General features: G+C 33.0%; 2 protein-coding genes across 24 annotated transcripts in view; one reads left to right on the top strand and one right to left on the bottom strand.

The window, feature by feature from the left end:
- Positions 1–6,371, top strand: part of LOC105327826 (F-actin-uncapping protein LRRC16A) — a 42,255-nt gene extending 35,884 nt beyond the window's left edge. For 22 of the 23 annotated variants that reach the window (XM_011428467.4, XM_011428463.4, XM_011428454.4 and 19 more), the window contains 7 exons: positions 63–161; positions 332–486; positions 753–949; positions 1,289–1,964; positions 2,372–2,458; positions 2,787–3,014; positions 3,374–6,371. In XM_011428467.4, coding sequence (XP_011426769.3) covers positions 63–161; positions 332–486; positions 753–949; positions 1,289–1,964; positions 2,372–2,458; positions 2,787–3,014; positions 3,374–3,549 — 1,618 coding nt within the window. In that variant the 3' untranslated portion in view covers positions 3,550–6,371. The remainder of the gene's footprint in view (positions 1–62; positions 162–331; positions 487–752; positions 950–1,288; positions 1,965–2,371; positions 2,459–2,786; positions 3,015–3,373) is intronic. The other variant, XM_011428462.4, reaches the window with a different exon arrangement.
- A 301-nt stretch (positions 6,372–6,672) lies between these two features.
- The window catches only part of LOC105348155 (protein disulfide-isomerase TMX3), a 42,060-nt gene continuing 34,471 nt past the window's right edge, over positions 6,673–14,261 (bottom strand). Inside the window, exons 10-14 of the mRNA XM_034483007.2 lie at positions 11,914–11,967; positions 10,771–10,963; positions 8,972–9,040; positions 8,572–8,734; positions 6,673–8,283 (exon numbers count right to left, since the gene is read on the bottom strand). Of these exons, the coding sequence (XP_034338898.2) occupies positions 8,234–8,283; positions 8,572–8,734; positions 8,972–9,040; positions 10,771–10,963; positions 11,914–11,967 (529 nt within the window). The 3' untranslated portion in view covers positions 6,673–8,233. The remainder of the gene's footprint in view (positions 8,284–8,571; positions 8,735–8,971; positions 9,041–10,770; positions 10,964–11,913; positions 11,968–14,261) is intronic.

Below are 14,261 nucleotides of genomic sequence, written 5' to 3' on the forward strand. Positions count from 1 at the left end.
ATAACTTTAATTTGTTTTACATGTACATACCTGCCAGTTGATTGATGTTTGTTTCTTTACAGACCCACATCAGAGAAACCTAAGAAAGGAGGATTGTTCAAGCGGAACACAGGAAAAGATGCAAAGGAGCAATCGGATGAAAAACATGACAAAAGCAAAGGGTTGGTGCTATATATAGTACATTGTGTATTATAATAGGTGATATTCGCTTACTTCATTGTTACAGTTAGAAAAATGCAATTATAAGATATTGCATTTAGGATTTTTAAAAATTGTGTTTGAATCATATATATGATAGATGTAGTAGTGTACATTATAATGTGATTTACAGAGGGTTTGCCAGTAAATTGTTTGGGAAGAAAAATTCAGACAAAAAAGAGAAGACACCGCAGAAGTCAGAAACCCCAGCCAAGGTGGAGGAACCAAACCGAGAGGAGCAGGGAGAGGACTCTGAACCAGAACCGGAAACTAAACCAGCACCAGAAAGTATGATCCAAGCGTAGTCCATTCAGTGAAATACAACTTGTAACTTGTAACTCAGTGTGTATTAATGAGGTGTATGTTCCTGTATCATTTATTTGTGTGATGATGAAATGCCAGAATGTGAAGGACTATGAGTAATGTGATTCATCATTCGTCAATTATTGATATATTATATAAAAAAATTGCATTTCTTTTATTCCATTGATAGACAAACATGGTTTTCTTAATCTCAATGTAGAGGTTCTACTTTGAATGTGATTTTTCCACAGATTCCACTCCTGACACAATCCCTGAGAAGGAGGATGTGAAAAGTGAACAAGAGGCTGAGGAAGCTGCTCCTACTGAGGAGAAGAAGGAAGAGGCACCCCGGAGAAAGCTTCCTGTGGGAGGGATCGGAATTATGGGTGGTCCAATGAATATGAACATCTTCTCTGAAATGAAGTCAAACAAACGATTTTCTACACTGGTAATTATATTGTTCATGTATACCTAGGCCTGTGACTTGAACTAAGAATTACTGTAGATTCTCTATATGATGGGATTACTGTACTGGTCTTGCATTAAATTGTGAGACATTAAAATTGTGAGTTTCAAACTTTTATTGTAAATGTAATATAATTTCGTTCATTAAGTTCAAAATGTCCCTAAAAAAATTGCAAGTTTAAAATCAGCAAGAGAGGCTTCTCTAGATTTGGTGCAAATATTTCTTGAATTAAAATCTACTGTATGTTAGACTATACATATAAAAAAAAACTGTTGAAGGGAATAACTAATTTTTAATGGGAGAGGAATTATTTTGGTCTAGAATGCTGACAAGGAAGAGAGGAAGCCAGCAGTTGCTTTACTTCCCCCTGGAAGGAAGTCTCCCACTGCCAATATCCCTCCTCCCTTTAAAGAGCCAGCTAAGGAGTCCCCACTGAAACCAGTGGAGGAAACAAAATCAGAGGAAGAACTAAAAGTGAAGGAGAAAACCAAGTTGGAGGACAAACCAAAAGTAAAGGAAGAAACCAAGTCAGAGGAGAAACCAAAAGAAAAGGATGAAACCAAGTTAGAGGAAAAACCTAAAGTAAAAGAGGAAACCAAGTCAGAAGAAAAACCTAAAGTAAAGGAGGAATCCAAGTCAGAAGAGAAACCAAAAGTAAAGGAAGAGCCCAAATTAGAGGAGAAATCAAAGGTAAAGGAAGAACCCAAATCATCGAAAGAGCCCAAAGTGGAGAAACCTGTTAAAGAAGAGACAAAAGAGGAGGTGGCCTCATCAGAGGTCAAGGACACTACAGTTGAGGACAAATCTGACCAGAAAGAGGACAAGGAGAGCAAAACAGCAGCTCAAGAGAGTAAACAGAGCCCAGCAGCCATGATAGGGAACATCCTATCTAAGCCTAGGCCCTCTCCGTCTCCTCGCTCAGGCTTGAGGAGGACACCTGAGGACACAGCCTCAACCCCTTCCACAGCCTCCCCTAGGTCCTCGAGGACGTCTGGCGGTAAGTGATCAACAGAGGTTTATTATTCTTACTTGAATCTTTGATTTATTATAATATTATAAAATGATTTTTTCACTCTGAAAAGACGTGTGTAAGTCACTTATTGATGTTCATTATAAACATGTTTTTTCTGAGCTGCTTTATAAAAAAATATCTTTTATTTGTCTTGCAAGGACTTTTCAGAATCTTTTTTCACATTTCTGAATCAAAGCATGCTTCTTTGAAACTCAGCAGCCAAATGTTCTGCATGTGGTCATTTCTTCTCTGATGAGAAAATGCTTAACACAATCAAGTTGTTGAATTTCAATAGAAATGGATCTGTGAAAAGAGGTCCAAACAACAGCCGAAGTGTCTTGTTTCTCCAGTCTGATAACAAATATTTTTCTATCTGTGTACTATTCTTGCAGACATCTCTAAACCCTTACCCCTGAGGCCAAAGCCACCACCTAAGGCTCCAAAACCATCAAACAAGAGCCGAAAATCTGATCCGGAATGTTAGTGTGGATAACAGTCTTTTTTTTTTTAATGTAACAGAAAGCTACAAACTCAACTGTTAATGACTGCTAAATTGAGTTTGATATTAATCACAGTTGCAGTTATTTCCAATTAATCCTCTTTGCTATATATCTTTTGATTAAATCATTATCTTATCTGTTCATGATTCTTTTACAGAGAAAGAATACAATATGAGATAAATATATTATTTTTAAGCAGGATACCACTACATAATAATGTGAATAAAAGTTGTCAATAGCAAGTCTTCTATTCTGCTCCTTAATATAACCCTTCTGTCTTTCCATATGCATATTTCTTTATTATTAGCAACAGAGAAGGGAGTTTCTAGGGAGAGTTTGGAAAGTAAGGAGTCTGCCGCTGACAGTAGAAAAGAGGCCCACTCTACTCAGAGTGATGACAGTGGGGTCGTGGTGGACTCCGCCACACTACGACTGTCCGTCGGGGAGAAAATTAAACGACTCAGCCAAAGACTACCTGAACCAGAAAACCCCCCTGCATCCAGCAAATCCAGTTCTCTACCCAAAAATGTTTCATGTAAAATTTCTATATTCCTATTCAATAATGTATCTACAAATTTATCAGTATATTCATTTTGTGTTACCTATATGTACATGTATTTGTCACAAATTATATAGGTACAAGTATATGTCACAAATTATAAAAGTTAACTGCAACATTATTCTGACCTTCTTCTATATATTTTATAAGCACATGTATGACCAAAAATATTGGAAAATGTATTATCTTTTACACTACCGGTACAATGGATTTCACTTATTAGTATTATTTTATATTTTTTTTTTTTTTTACAAACTTTATCATATTTTATATTTCCTTGCATCCATACACGTTTTCATAGAATGTATTTCCTGAAAATGACCATTTCATTGCAGTGAAAAGTTCTTTGAAATCTGAAGTGCAAGAAAATGGTGACTCGGAGAAGTCTGGCGACAAGCAGGAGAAATCAGAGGAGGAAAACTCAGACAGTTCCAAACGTACCTCTGACTCAGACAAGTCTGAATCTTTGGGCGAAGGTGCAATAGAAAATGTGGATGAAATCATGGTTTAATAGGATGTCACAATTAGTTGTTCAGCATCTTGATATTTAATTCTTTCTTGAATAACATTCATTTTTCAAATATCATTGTGTTCTCTATGGCAAAGAAAGGGATAGATCACTCATTTAACCATTAATCCCTGGATGTATAGAGCCCTCAGGTTTAATTCAATTATAGTTATGTAATTGTTACACAACTTCACACCAAAAAAGGATGTGTACAGTATATTTTTGAAACAAAATGTGGCCTTTTTTCCATTTTTATGAAAAGCATGCTCTGAAATTTCTTACTAACTGTTGTATTCATCTTTGAAATTTTACATTTTATTGTTATATTTGTTTCAAGAGTATATTTTTTGACAAAGGATTTATTGTGCTAAATTTTGTGAGGGTTGCAAGTTTTCCCCAAAAAAGTGCTTTATAATCAGATACAGACAAGAGTAGATAACACATGAATATACATGTACTTTCATACAGATAGAGTTTTAACATAGAGTTCCAGGCACTTGCTATTGATCTTGTGTAAATATAGATTTTGACTGTTTGAAATTGACTAACTGAAATCAATTCTATACATATATGTATGTATTATGTTGCTAAATGTTGAAATGAAATGCATTTTTCACAGATGTTGAGAGACCATACTTGAAATATCAGCCACTAATCTTGATATATCTACAAAGTTTAATTTCGAAAAAAAAATGAAAAAAAACTTTCATCCTGTCCATTTTTTTTTCTTTTTTTGCATACATCAACATCAAATTTTGTTATTCAATCTGTAATCAATATCTGCCCTCTTTAAGCAGTAATCTTACATGGTCCATGAATAAATGATATGTATTGCTCTCAACATAAACTGCTCTTGATTTTTCTCATAATCATCAAATTTTTCATAGATATTAAAGCAAGCTTACAGTTATACCTATATACATGTATCCGGAGGGCCCAATTTTTTGTGGAACAAATATTTATATTTTAAACTTATTTAAATATGTGGAAAACTAGCAGCTTGTGGAAATGCAACACAATTATTTTGGGATGCTTTACTTTGAGTGAATAGTGCTTGATAACAAATTTTATGTTTTTCATACATTTTCTGCTAGAAACAAGAATGTCTGCTACATAAAATAGGATAAATTCATGTTAACTTTCAAAAGTTGAAAAGTTTAAAAGAATTAAAAATCTTTTTGGAACTGCGATTTGCACAAATCATATTTTTGATTGGGAACAAATCTCACTATTTTAATGAAAGAGCAATATCCATTGAACAAAAATGTGTCTGCTACATAAAATAGGATAAATTCATATTAACTTTCAAAAGTTTGAAGAATTAAAAATATTATGCACAAATCATATTTTTGATTTTGAACAAAGTCTCACTATTTTAATGACAGAGCAATACATTCTCTTCAGAAACCATGAATAACATGTTCCCTATATTAACTTATAGAATATCCAACTAGGATGTAGATGAAGTTACCCTTCTTAGATTGTCTGTGATAAAAGATGTTTAGTATTTAGACAAAATTCCTTTTTAATTTTTTTTATATTCAAATCCCAGTTTTATTCTCACCCACTATAACATTATACATTTGTTGATGCAATATATGAAGTGTTCAATTTGATTTTGAGCATTGCTCTAAACCTTTATATTAGTTAGACGATATATTTGTGCTACATATATTTTAGACCATTAAGATGTATTTGTACACAAACATAATTCAATAGTCTAGTTACTGTAGTACATGTATTGCAGTGTTATCGATCATAATTTTGTATGTTTTTTTGTTTTTTTTTTACTTTTTGTAAGAGCATAATCTTTATTAAATTATTTAATCATTTTATGTGTATATCAGTCCATATTCATGATTGTTGGCAGTGCCAGAGTAAGATAATTAGGGGTCAAAGTTCATGCTTTTATCTCCAGTAAAAAAGTCATTATTCCATTTACCATATTTTAGTGAATCTTCCACAGATGTAGCTATATTTTGGCCCCTTTTCTCCTTTTCTAAATAATGTAACAGTCAATAAATACTTGTGGGAAGGATTCAAATTATGGTACATGTAGATTTTTTATAGATGGTGAACTCTAACCTTTTAGGTTCACATTAATATTCAATAGGTGGGACAATGCAATGTTGAGTGCAGTATGGTACTGCTTGCATGTATATTTTAGTTTTGGTATTTTCTTTTCGAGACCTGTACATCTCTTTTCTCTCTCTCTGTCTATACAGTTTGAATGCTGGATGTAAGTGTAAGATAAACACCGCTAAGCAGGCTGTGCCAATGTATGGGATTAGGAAATTATTTTATTCAAGATTCTGATAAAGATAATTTTTTTAGGATAGTCTTTTTCTGGAAAATAAAGCCTACAACTTGGATATGTTCATACACAGTTTTACGGTACAATCATTACTTCATTATTTTGACCATCTGTTTGATGTCAGCTTTATACAACCAAATGGTTGTGAGCTCTTATTCATTTCCTTCTCCTCAAAAGTTGATAAACAAGATTTCTGCATCACTATTATGTATTTTATGATTGTGTGTTTGATAATTATTTTCTAATTTACAAAAAAAAGGTCTTCATTTTTTTTCTATTAAAAAAATCATCAGTCTTCCATTGTGTAAGCAAATCAACAGCTAGCAGCATTATCCTAAAAAAAAATTGACTGCCAGGCAGGTAATAACCTTTAGAATTGAGACATTCCTCCTTTTTATATTGTTAAATCTTAAATTGTTACCTGTTATGTCCATATCCCTCCCTAAGTGTGCAAGTGATGTTCCCTTGACTTTTTGTTACACAAGTGTATTAAAGATTTTTTAGTGAAGAAGTGCTGATTTTGGTTTATGTTTTCATGACAACAGTATACTGTGGTTTCATCAGTATTTGTTGAGCACATATTTTTTTAGATATCATTGTTCAGTCAAAATCAGATACCATATTGTACTGTTTGGACCACTGTCCACAAATTACATATCCTGGAAATTTAATTTGATTAAAACCACGAAAATTGATGCCATGAATATTGATGAAACCACAGCAATGGCTGTTATTACCAGTAGTGGCAGGAGGATATACAAACACATGTAATGTCACCAGTATAATTCAGGAATACAGAACAAAGACATCACTTTCAGGGAATATACATAATTTTATTTAAGAAAATAATTTACAACATTCATCACTGTCAAGAAGCACTCGATCCAAACATAAGAATGTGCTTAAATACCCAGGACTATCTGGAAATAAAGTTACCATATATTGCCTATCCTTCAAAACATTTACACAATATTTCATATCAGACTTCAATTACCGGTACACAACAACGTCCATCTTTGTAAACATTAAAGTTGAAAAGTAACTGCAGTTTATGATGTTTGGTGAGTACATAGTAGAATTGATCTTGCAAATTGAATTTTATAAATAATATTCCAATCAGTCATATTTTTTTTTTAGCTACTATCTATTGTTCAATGTAAAATCACATACATTAAAAAAAAAACCATAATATTTTCTAACAATCTGTATAAAAAATGTCCATAGCAAAAATGTAAACTCCACCTGCTGAATTACAAATTCAGTTACACCAATTCATAAACTCTCAGAAAGCAAAGGTTATGATCACAGAAGAAAAAGATATCCAACAGACACTGGTCTACATTGCATCTCCAAATCCCAAACCAAGGCAAAGTTGCAAGATTTCAATAAATAAGAAAAGTTTTACATGGATCTGTATGCAACATTTGTTAATAAAATGTCCCCACCACAACGTGGCATATAATGCGAACATACATGTATATGTTAAAGGTTTTTCTGTCATGAACAAAAAGTAATGAATTTTTAAGCCTTCCTCCTATTGCAAAGTATAATGCGAGCAGATCAATAAAACAAAAAATTGCCCCTGCAACATCTGAAGGTGTATCTCAAGAAACTTGTACACATTTTACATGTAGATACATGATCAATGCCACTAGTTGCTGCATCGTTACATTCATTTAAAAAGAGAACTACAAAAAACATGAATGAATGAGATCATCAGAAACGGTTGTTTAACCTATCCAGTGTATGACACAGTTTGGTATAAACCATGATATGATGGCCTATAGATGCAATCTAAACTGTTCATTAACAAAAGCCACAAATTTGATGTATTACATTAAAAAAAAAGGTTATTGAAACACAGTTGTACACTTATCCTGATGGATAATTACATGTAAGTATGAAATTACCTTGATTTAAGTACATGATTATGACGCTGACATTTCATTAAAAAGACAAGATGACGCAATAGTTATGGAGATACAGACACCAATCACGTACACCTAGTACCATCCCGACTATGGGGAGATAATACTGATCAATAGCCCCTTGTAAACAACTGGTATGATTCAATCCTGAACGGCTTATACAATTTTCTTTCAACCAAAGGTGAACAATTTTTTCACATTATTATCAGGCTCTTCTTATAATATTAGGTTCCCAAAAAATTCTTAAAATTATACTCAGATTTTCTTTATACAATAAATGTAATAAACTGACATTGAATGGCTATCCACATTTGACCAGCATGTGTTGTTGACTTTTAGAAACTTAGCCCCAATTATGTGAGATTTACTTTCTTTGAAACATAGAGAGGCTTCCATTCTCTTCTAATTTGGAATGTGAATTACTGTAATATATATTTTTCCACCATCAATCAGCTTTTTCATGAAATGGTTTTGAAGACTCCAAGTTTTCTATTTCTGAAATAAAGGCAAATCACCAGTATTCATTTGGTTTATTTTGTTAATACCCCTTTCATTTATATACAGTCAAACTTCGTTATCTTGAACTAGATGGTACTGTTTGAAAACTTCAAGATATCAGAGTATTCAAGGGTAAAATACTTGAAAAGTAATTGGTTGGGACTTACAAATCACTTGGATATATCCATTGTATTCGAGATATCAGTGTTCGTGTTATCAAAGTTTAACTGTATATATAAATAGTAATAGTCATCGGACATTGATACAGCTGTTTCTATTCCTGACCTTGACCTGTCTCCTCTTCTCCCTCCTCTTTCAAGTCGCTGTCTTCCTCTGGAACATCATCAGCTCCCTCCATACAACATATACTATAGCAGACGATACTTACAACAGCCGTGGGGAGGCCGAACATTAACAGGAACAGCCAACGAGAGGACTGCCAAATGCTCTGTAGACAAAGGACAAATGATGAACAGATTACTTTTTTATGGAAAAAAATGGATGATTTTAGAAAGTTATAAATAGATATCTCTAATGCATGTGTATATACAATGAACTGATGAATATGATAAGATGTGTATCATACTTTCGAATAAATAATCACTAAATTCATTACTTCAAACTGAAGTTCTTAGAAATTTCTTTTACTGAACAAAAAAAAAGAATATAAGATGAATGTACTTACAATGACTGTGGTAAATAAATCGTAAAATATTCTCTTTAGTCGCTGAAGAAAGCCAGTTCCACCCATAGGCTGAAATATCAAAAGAAATCGGGAAATTATATTATAAACTGATATCATTCAGTGAAATTCATTTAATGGTAATTTTTTCAACTTTTTCAGCAATTTATATTCAAAACTGACATAGTAAATTTATTTCATATTAAAGTGCAGAAACTATACATAGCTGAAAATAAAAGTTCCATATTGTGAATTATACCACAATAAATGGTACAATGAAGCGCATTGAAGTGGTAAGAGTTTTCGTTTGAATGGAATGTCCTACACTTTGTATCGAACTTCAATTGTTACATAAGACATGCCCATTTCTTTTATAAGAAGAAAACAGTATTCGTAACGATGCTTTCGGAACCGCTCATCTTCTAAACAACACAATGCGCTTCATTGTAAAATCGACATCCACAGGGATTGTGGTTTTGAAAGGACTTTGAGTACCATGAACAGAAAACTAGTGTTAGAGGTACCAAAGATTGTATTTACATTGGATTTGGGCACCTGTGGTGGACAGTTTTATTAAAGAGGTCTTAAATGACCCAACAGAGCTCAGAAAAGCACCACAAATCTTAAACATTTATATAAAACAAAATCGCCAAATTCCATCAATTTATGTCTTGCTAGACTGCCTTGAATGGTTTTATTTTGGTGCTTATAAGATAATATACCTCCCTGTATTTATATAGTTTGATAAAAAAAAAAAGGGAAGGGGGTTGTCATGAATGCCTACGCAATTCATTCCAGATTGTTTTTTGTTTGTTAGAAAGGCCCAAGAAGTTGCAATTTGAAGCTAACCACAGAGGTGAATCCTGATAGCAAGGGTGAGTGCTGCTACCATTATACATTAAATGTGGTGGCTATGTCTTGTTAATTACAAAGACTCAAAATTGAGTTTCAGTTGTATATTCCTCATGTTGAATGAATCATGCCATCATGTGGTTGCATGAGTTTTCTCCAAAATGACATCATTTTCCTAATTTCTTATATGTCACATGGCGTACAAAAAATCCTTTTATCTTTATACATGTACATGAAAAAAATTGAAATTGAGTTACATGTATACTAACAAAGTAATATTGTGTGAAATGGTTAGAATCACACAATTACTCAAGGGACTCGTAAGAAACGAATTTTCTCTATTACTTCAATTAGAGTCACTAAAATTGCCAAAATCCCAACTATGATATTACAGTATCTAAAATAACTTATCATCCTGTCAAACAGACCTCTGACGATGATTAACATGCTAAAATTATCAGACGACTAAGTAAAGTTTTTCTTAGTTTGCAATCCTACGAGAGCTATAAATCAATCTTCTTCTGAAATAAAAATGTTAATAGTCATACAAATGACGGTACTGTAATAATCATAAGCTATGGAGAAAATCAAATATTTGGACGATTTACACAAAAAAATGTTGTTGTATCCTACTATCGAAGACACATGACGCATATTTTAATTACTCGAATGCTGCATCTAGTTTTTTTAAAGCTAGAAATTGCATATGATGACGAAGACTAACTTTGATTTTGTATCGTCAATTTTCAATGCCATGTCTTAGGTTAAAAATGATTAAGTTTCAAAATTGTTAACTAAAAAGACAGCCATTAGAGGCAGCGTTTAGTGTTAGACTATCGGAAACCCATGATGCCAGGATACAAAAAAGCATGTCACAAAACAGAGGTCTCCGATACCTCCTTCAAGTACCATAACATTTCTCTCTCTCCTACTCTCATCTTTGACTATACCTGAATGTTTCCATCTCTGACTCGGTTGAGGAAGTCTGACACTGTTTCTATGGTAATGTCCTTGACCTCAAAATCTGGGAAGTAGTAGTAGTGAGTTTGTGTGTTAAGGACTAGAATGACTGGTGTTGCTAGGAAAGCCATTGTAATGCTGTTTACTGTCTCAACATCTGTCATCCACAGAAACTGGAAGTCCCTAGTGAAGAGTTCAACAAAGGGGAATAACTTTGATACCATTGTATAATTTTCTCAAAACACAATTGCTGACCTTTCAATTGTGCTTTACTATTCATATATGATATGTAACATACCTAATTAAGAGATACTGTTTGTTCTAAAATATATGGTCACTATACCTATTCATTCTTTTCTTTTTTTATCTCTATGGAATCATTATTAATAAGAATCTTGAAAAGTGTATCTAGAGGACACATCTGGATTTTTTCAGTTTAAAATTTATAAAAATTTTCCATGGTTTTATATTCACCTAATGTTTAAAATACTTTATTTGTATTTTTCTTTTTTTTTGTCTGTGAACTTGCACTGATAGGGAAGCCGGATAACCATTCATCCTTGCAACGGGGATATTTATGAATGTAATTTGAATAAAAACAACTCCCTTTAAAATAAATGTTTACTACAATTAATGATATCTGTCAGAATAAGAGAAAATATGAACACAAAAGTCAAAGATTGGTCTGGAAATTACTCCTTCTCTCTATATTATTAATTTTCCTTGCTGTACAGAGTTGACGGTTCAAATGTGATGAATAACATAATGTCATAACTTGAAAAAAAAAATTAATGGAAGAAATTTAACACTTTTGGTATAATAGCTTTCACCTGCCTTTATTAATGTGGTTCTGATCAAACATTGTGTACATAGCACCAGCTCTAGGCAGTTGTGTTTCTGTACGCCATGCAGAGCTCACCACTGTAGCAGAAATGTGACAGTGATTGATTGGGGAACAACTTGCCCTGGTGTACCATTACCACAAAGGTTACCTTAACTGTGACACAATCTTGACAGGATTTCACTATATGGTGCACAACCAATATTTCACACAAGAGCTTTTTGTTTCGCTTTTCTTTGTGGGATACTTTAATCTTTTTTTTTTAAACCAGCAGAAATCAACATCTTCTTACCTGTGGTATATTTCTCTGTATTTAGAAGCCATAGTTTGACCAACATCTTTGATTCTATAAATAAAAAACCAAAAAATTATGTGTTTATATACCGGGGTGCACACATATATGCATGTATCTACAACAAAAACTTCCCAGTGCTCTGAATCATATTTCAATCTTATCATAGTATCATAGATGTAATTCAGGAACTAAAGTGCACTGCCTCTGCTAAAATTCAGAACCTGAATGCGCTGCCTCTGCTGCCTGAATGCAGTTTTGGTGCTAAACTATTGATATCATGTCTAGATGTATATAAATCAGGATCAGTGGAATGGATTTGTGCTTATTATATAATTCTTAGATATGCACCATGTCATTCCAAACCCCCCATAAATGACAAGACTAAGATATTCCTGGATGATGTCTGCTGTGGCATTGATTGTGGCCCAGTTTGACTAAGGATATCTTTATCTATATCATTTCTTTCAGTGAAGTTGTGATTTCTCAACATAAGGCCAATTTATGCAAGAGCCTCAGCTAGAAACTCACTCTGATCACCTCACTGACTGTACACTGAGATGACCAATTATTTTGCATGTTGTCTTTGAATAGCCAAATATCATTTTAAAGCAATGCATGTAATAAGTTTTGGGTTCTGTATAATTTATAGTCAAAATGTAGTTAAAAAAGGATTATTTTGCATGTGTGTACATTAGATCTTATCTCAAGATGTATAATAAAGGACTATTGATCAATTTATAGGTGCTAACCTTTCTTCAATCCCTAAACCCCTTCAAAACTTTTATTTGACTGGGTTTTTTTTATCAGCATGATAAGAATTAAAATATCATTTATTTCAAATTATTTTCAGACAGAAAACAAGAAGGGTAAGGTGTTGAAGCATAAATCTCAATAATTTTCACGTATTGATTTGCCCTCTTTAGATAAAAGCATACAGGTATTATTCACAAAAATTACACTCATCAGCTAAAACCTTCTGAATTTTTTTTCATTAATTTTTCTCAAGTAGTCAAAGAATATTTACAGATGAAGATTGGGAACAGTGATTAAGAAGGTTTATCCTCTTGTGCCCTATATCCACCACCAATTACGCACACAACCAGGAACTGATGCCACAGAAATACCATAACTTCAGATAAAAATATTTCCAAGACAGTAAGATCAAAGAGTAGAAAAAAAACCCACAGAAAGATCTTATTTAGCCTCGATTTTTTAGCTCATAAACCCCATGCAATATTGTTGCCAAACAGTGACAAAAAACCAGACTAATATCTAATATGCTGCTTTACTTTTTCTCCTGAGTTACCCCCCTTTGACAAACAACAGTGTATTATGCAAGATCAACACAGTGTGGAGTATTTTTGTTTAGATTTGATGAAGGTGATTTGCTCCAGCGCCCCAACTGTACTGCCATTGGCATGGTTGATGACATCTACCACATAGAAACTTCTTTGTTTTTCATTATTTTCAGTTCTAGCTGGAAACATTGGGAAATGAGACTTGGCAAAACTAAGTCCAAACATACCACATCTATCATGGTAGATTTATAGTTTCAGAGAGGCAAAGCAACAGAAAATGGAAAGAATTTATTGGTTACTTGGCATAGTTTGCAGCTCAAGACTGAGAACAATTTTCAAAGGAAAATCTGTTTTTCTTTCCAATTTCAATTCTAATTTCACATGTAGTATATCGATCCTTGTGGAATATTCCTTAGTTTAAATGTATAGAAGTCATATTTAAGGCTGAGCCATTAAAAGGATAGCAGGACAGTGCTGGTTTAAATTCAACAGAGTAGGTACTGCTCAATAATCTAACTGTGATACTAAGAAGGTAGAATTTAGTGACAACAAAATCTTTCTTCACAGCTAGAGTATAGATACAATCTGAGAAAGGAGGAGAGAAAATGTGTCATAGATAGAATAGTTTGATTATAACTGATACATAGTGCTTTCTTTGCTCTGATTTTGTCAAAACCCTGTGTCTCCACTCCAGAGTTTTAATTTTATTAAAACTCAAATAAATAAATACTGTTACTGAACTTATTAACAACTGATCAACATGCAGATAAAGAGCTACAAAGACAACTATAAAAAAAAATACAAGGGGAGAAGAACAACAGGACAAATGCATAGAAGGTATGACAGTTGATTTGCATATGGTGCACAAAATTCACTATTTCACTGTACCAACGGTTGCTGCTAAAATGCGGAACAGATAGTGGAATGGGAAAAAGGATAATTTAAAAGATACAGTAAATCTTGTTAATACAAACAAGAGTATAATTGGAAACCATGGATAAAGTGAAAAATCTTTGGTATCTCCAGCAAATTCTAAACAATGTTTTT

Source organism: Magallana gigas, chromosome 3 (genome assembly GCF_963853765.1).
Source record: "Magallana gigas chromosome 3, xbMagGiga1.1, whole genome shotgun sequence".
Taxonomy (NCBI): Eukaryota; Metazoa; Mollusca; class Bivalvia; order Ostreida; family Ostreidae; genus Magallana; species Magallana gigas.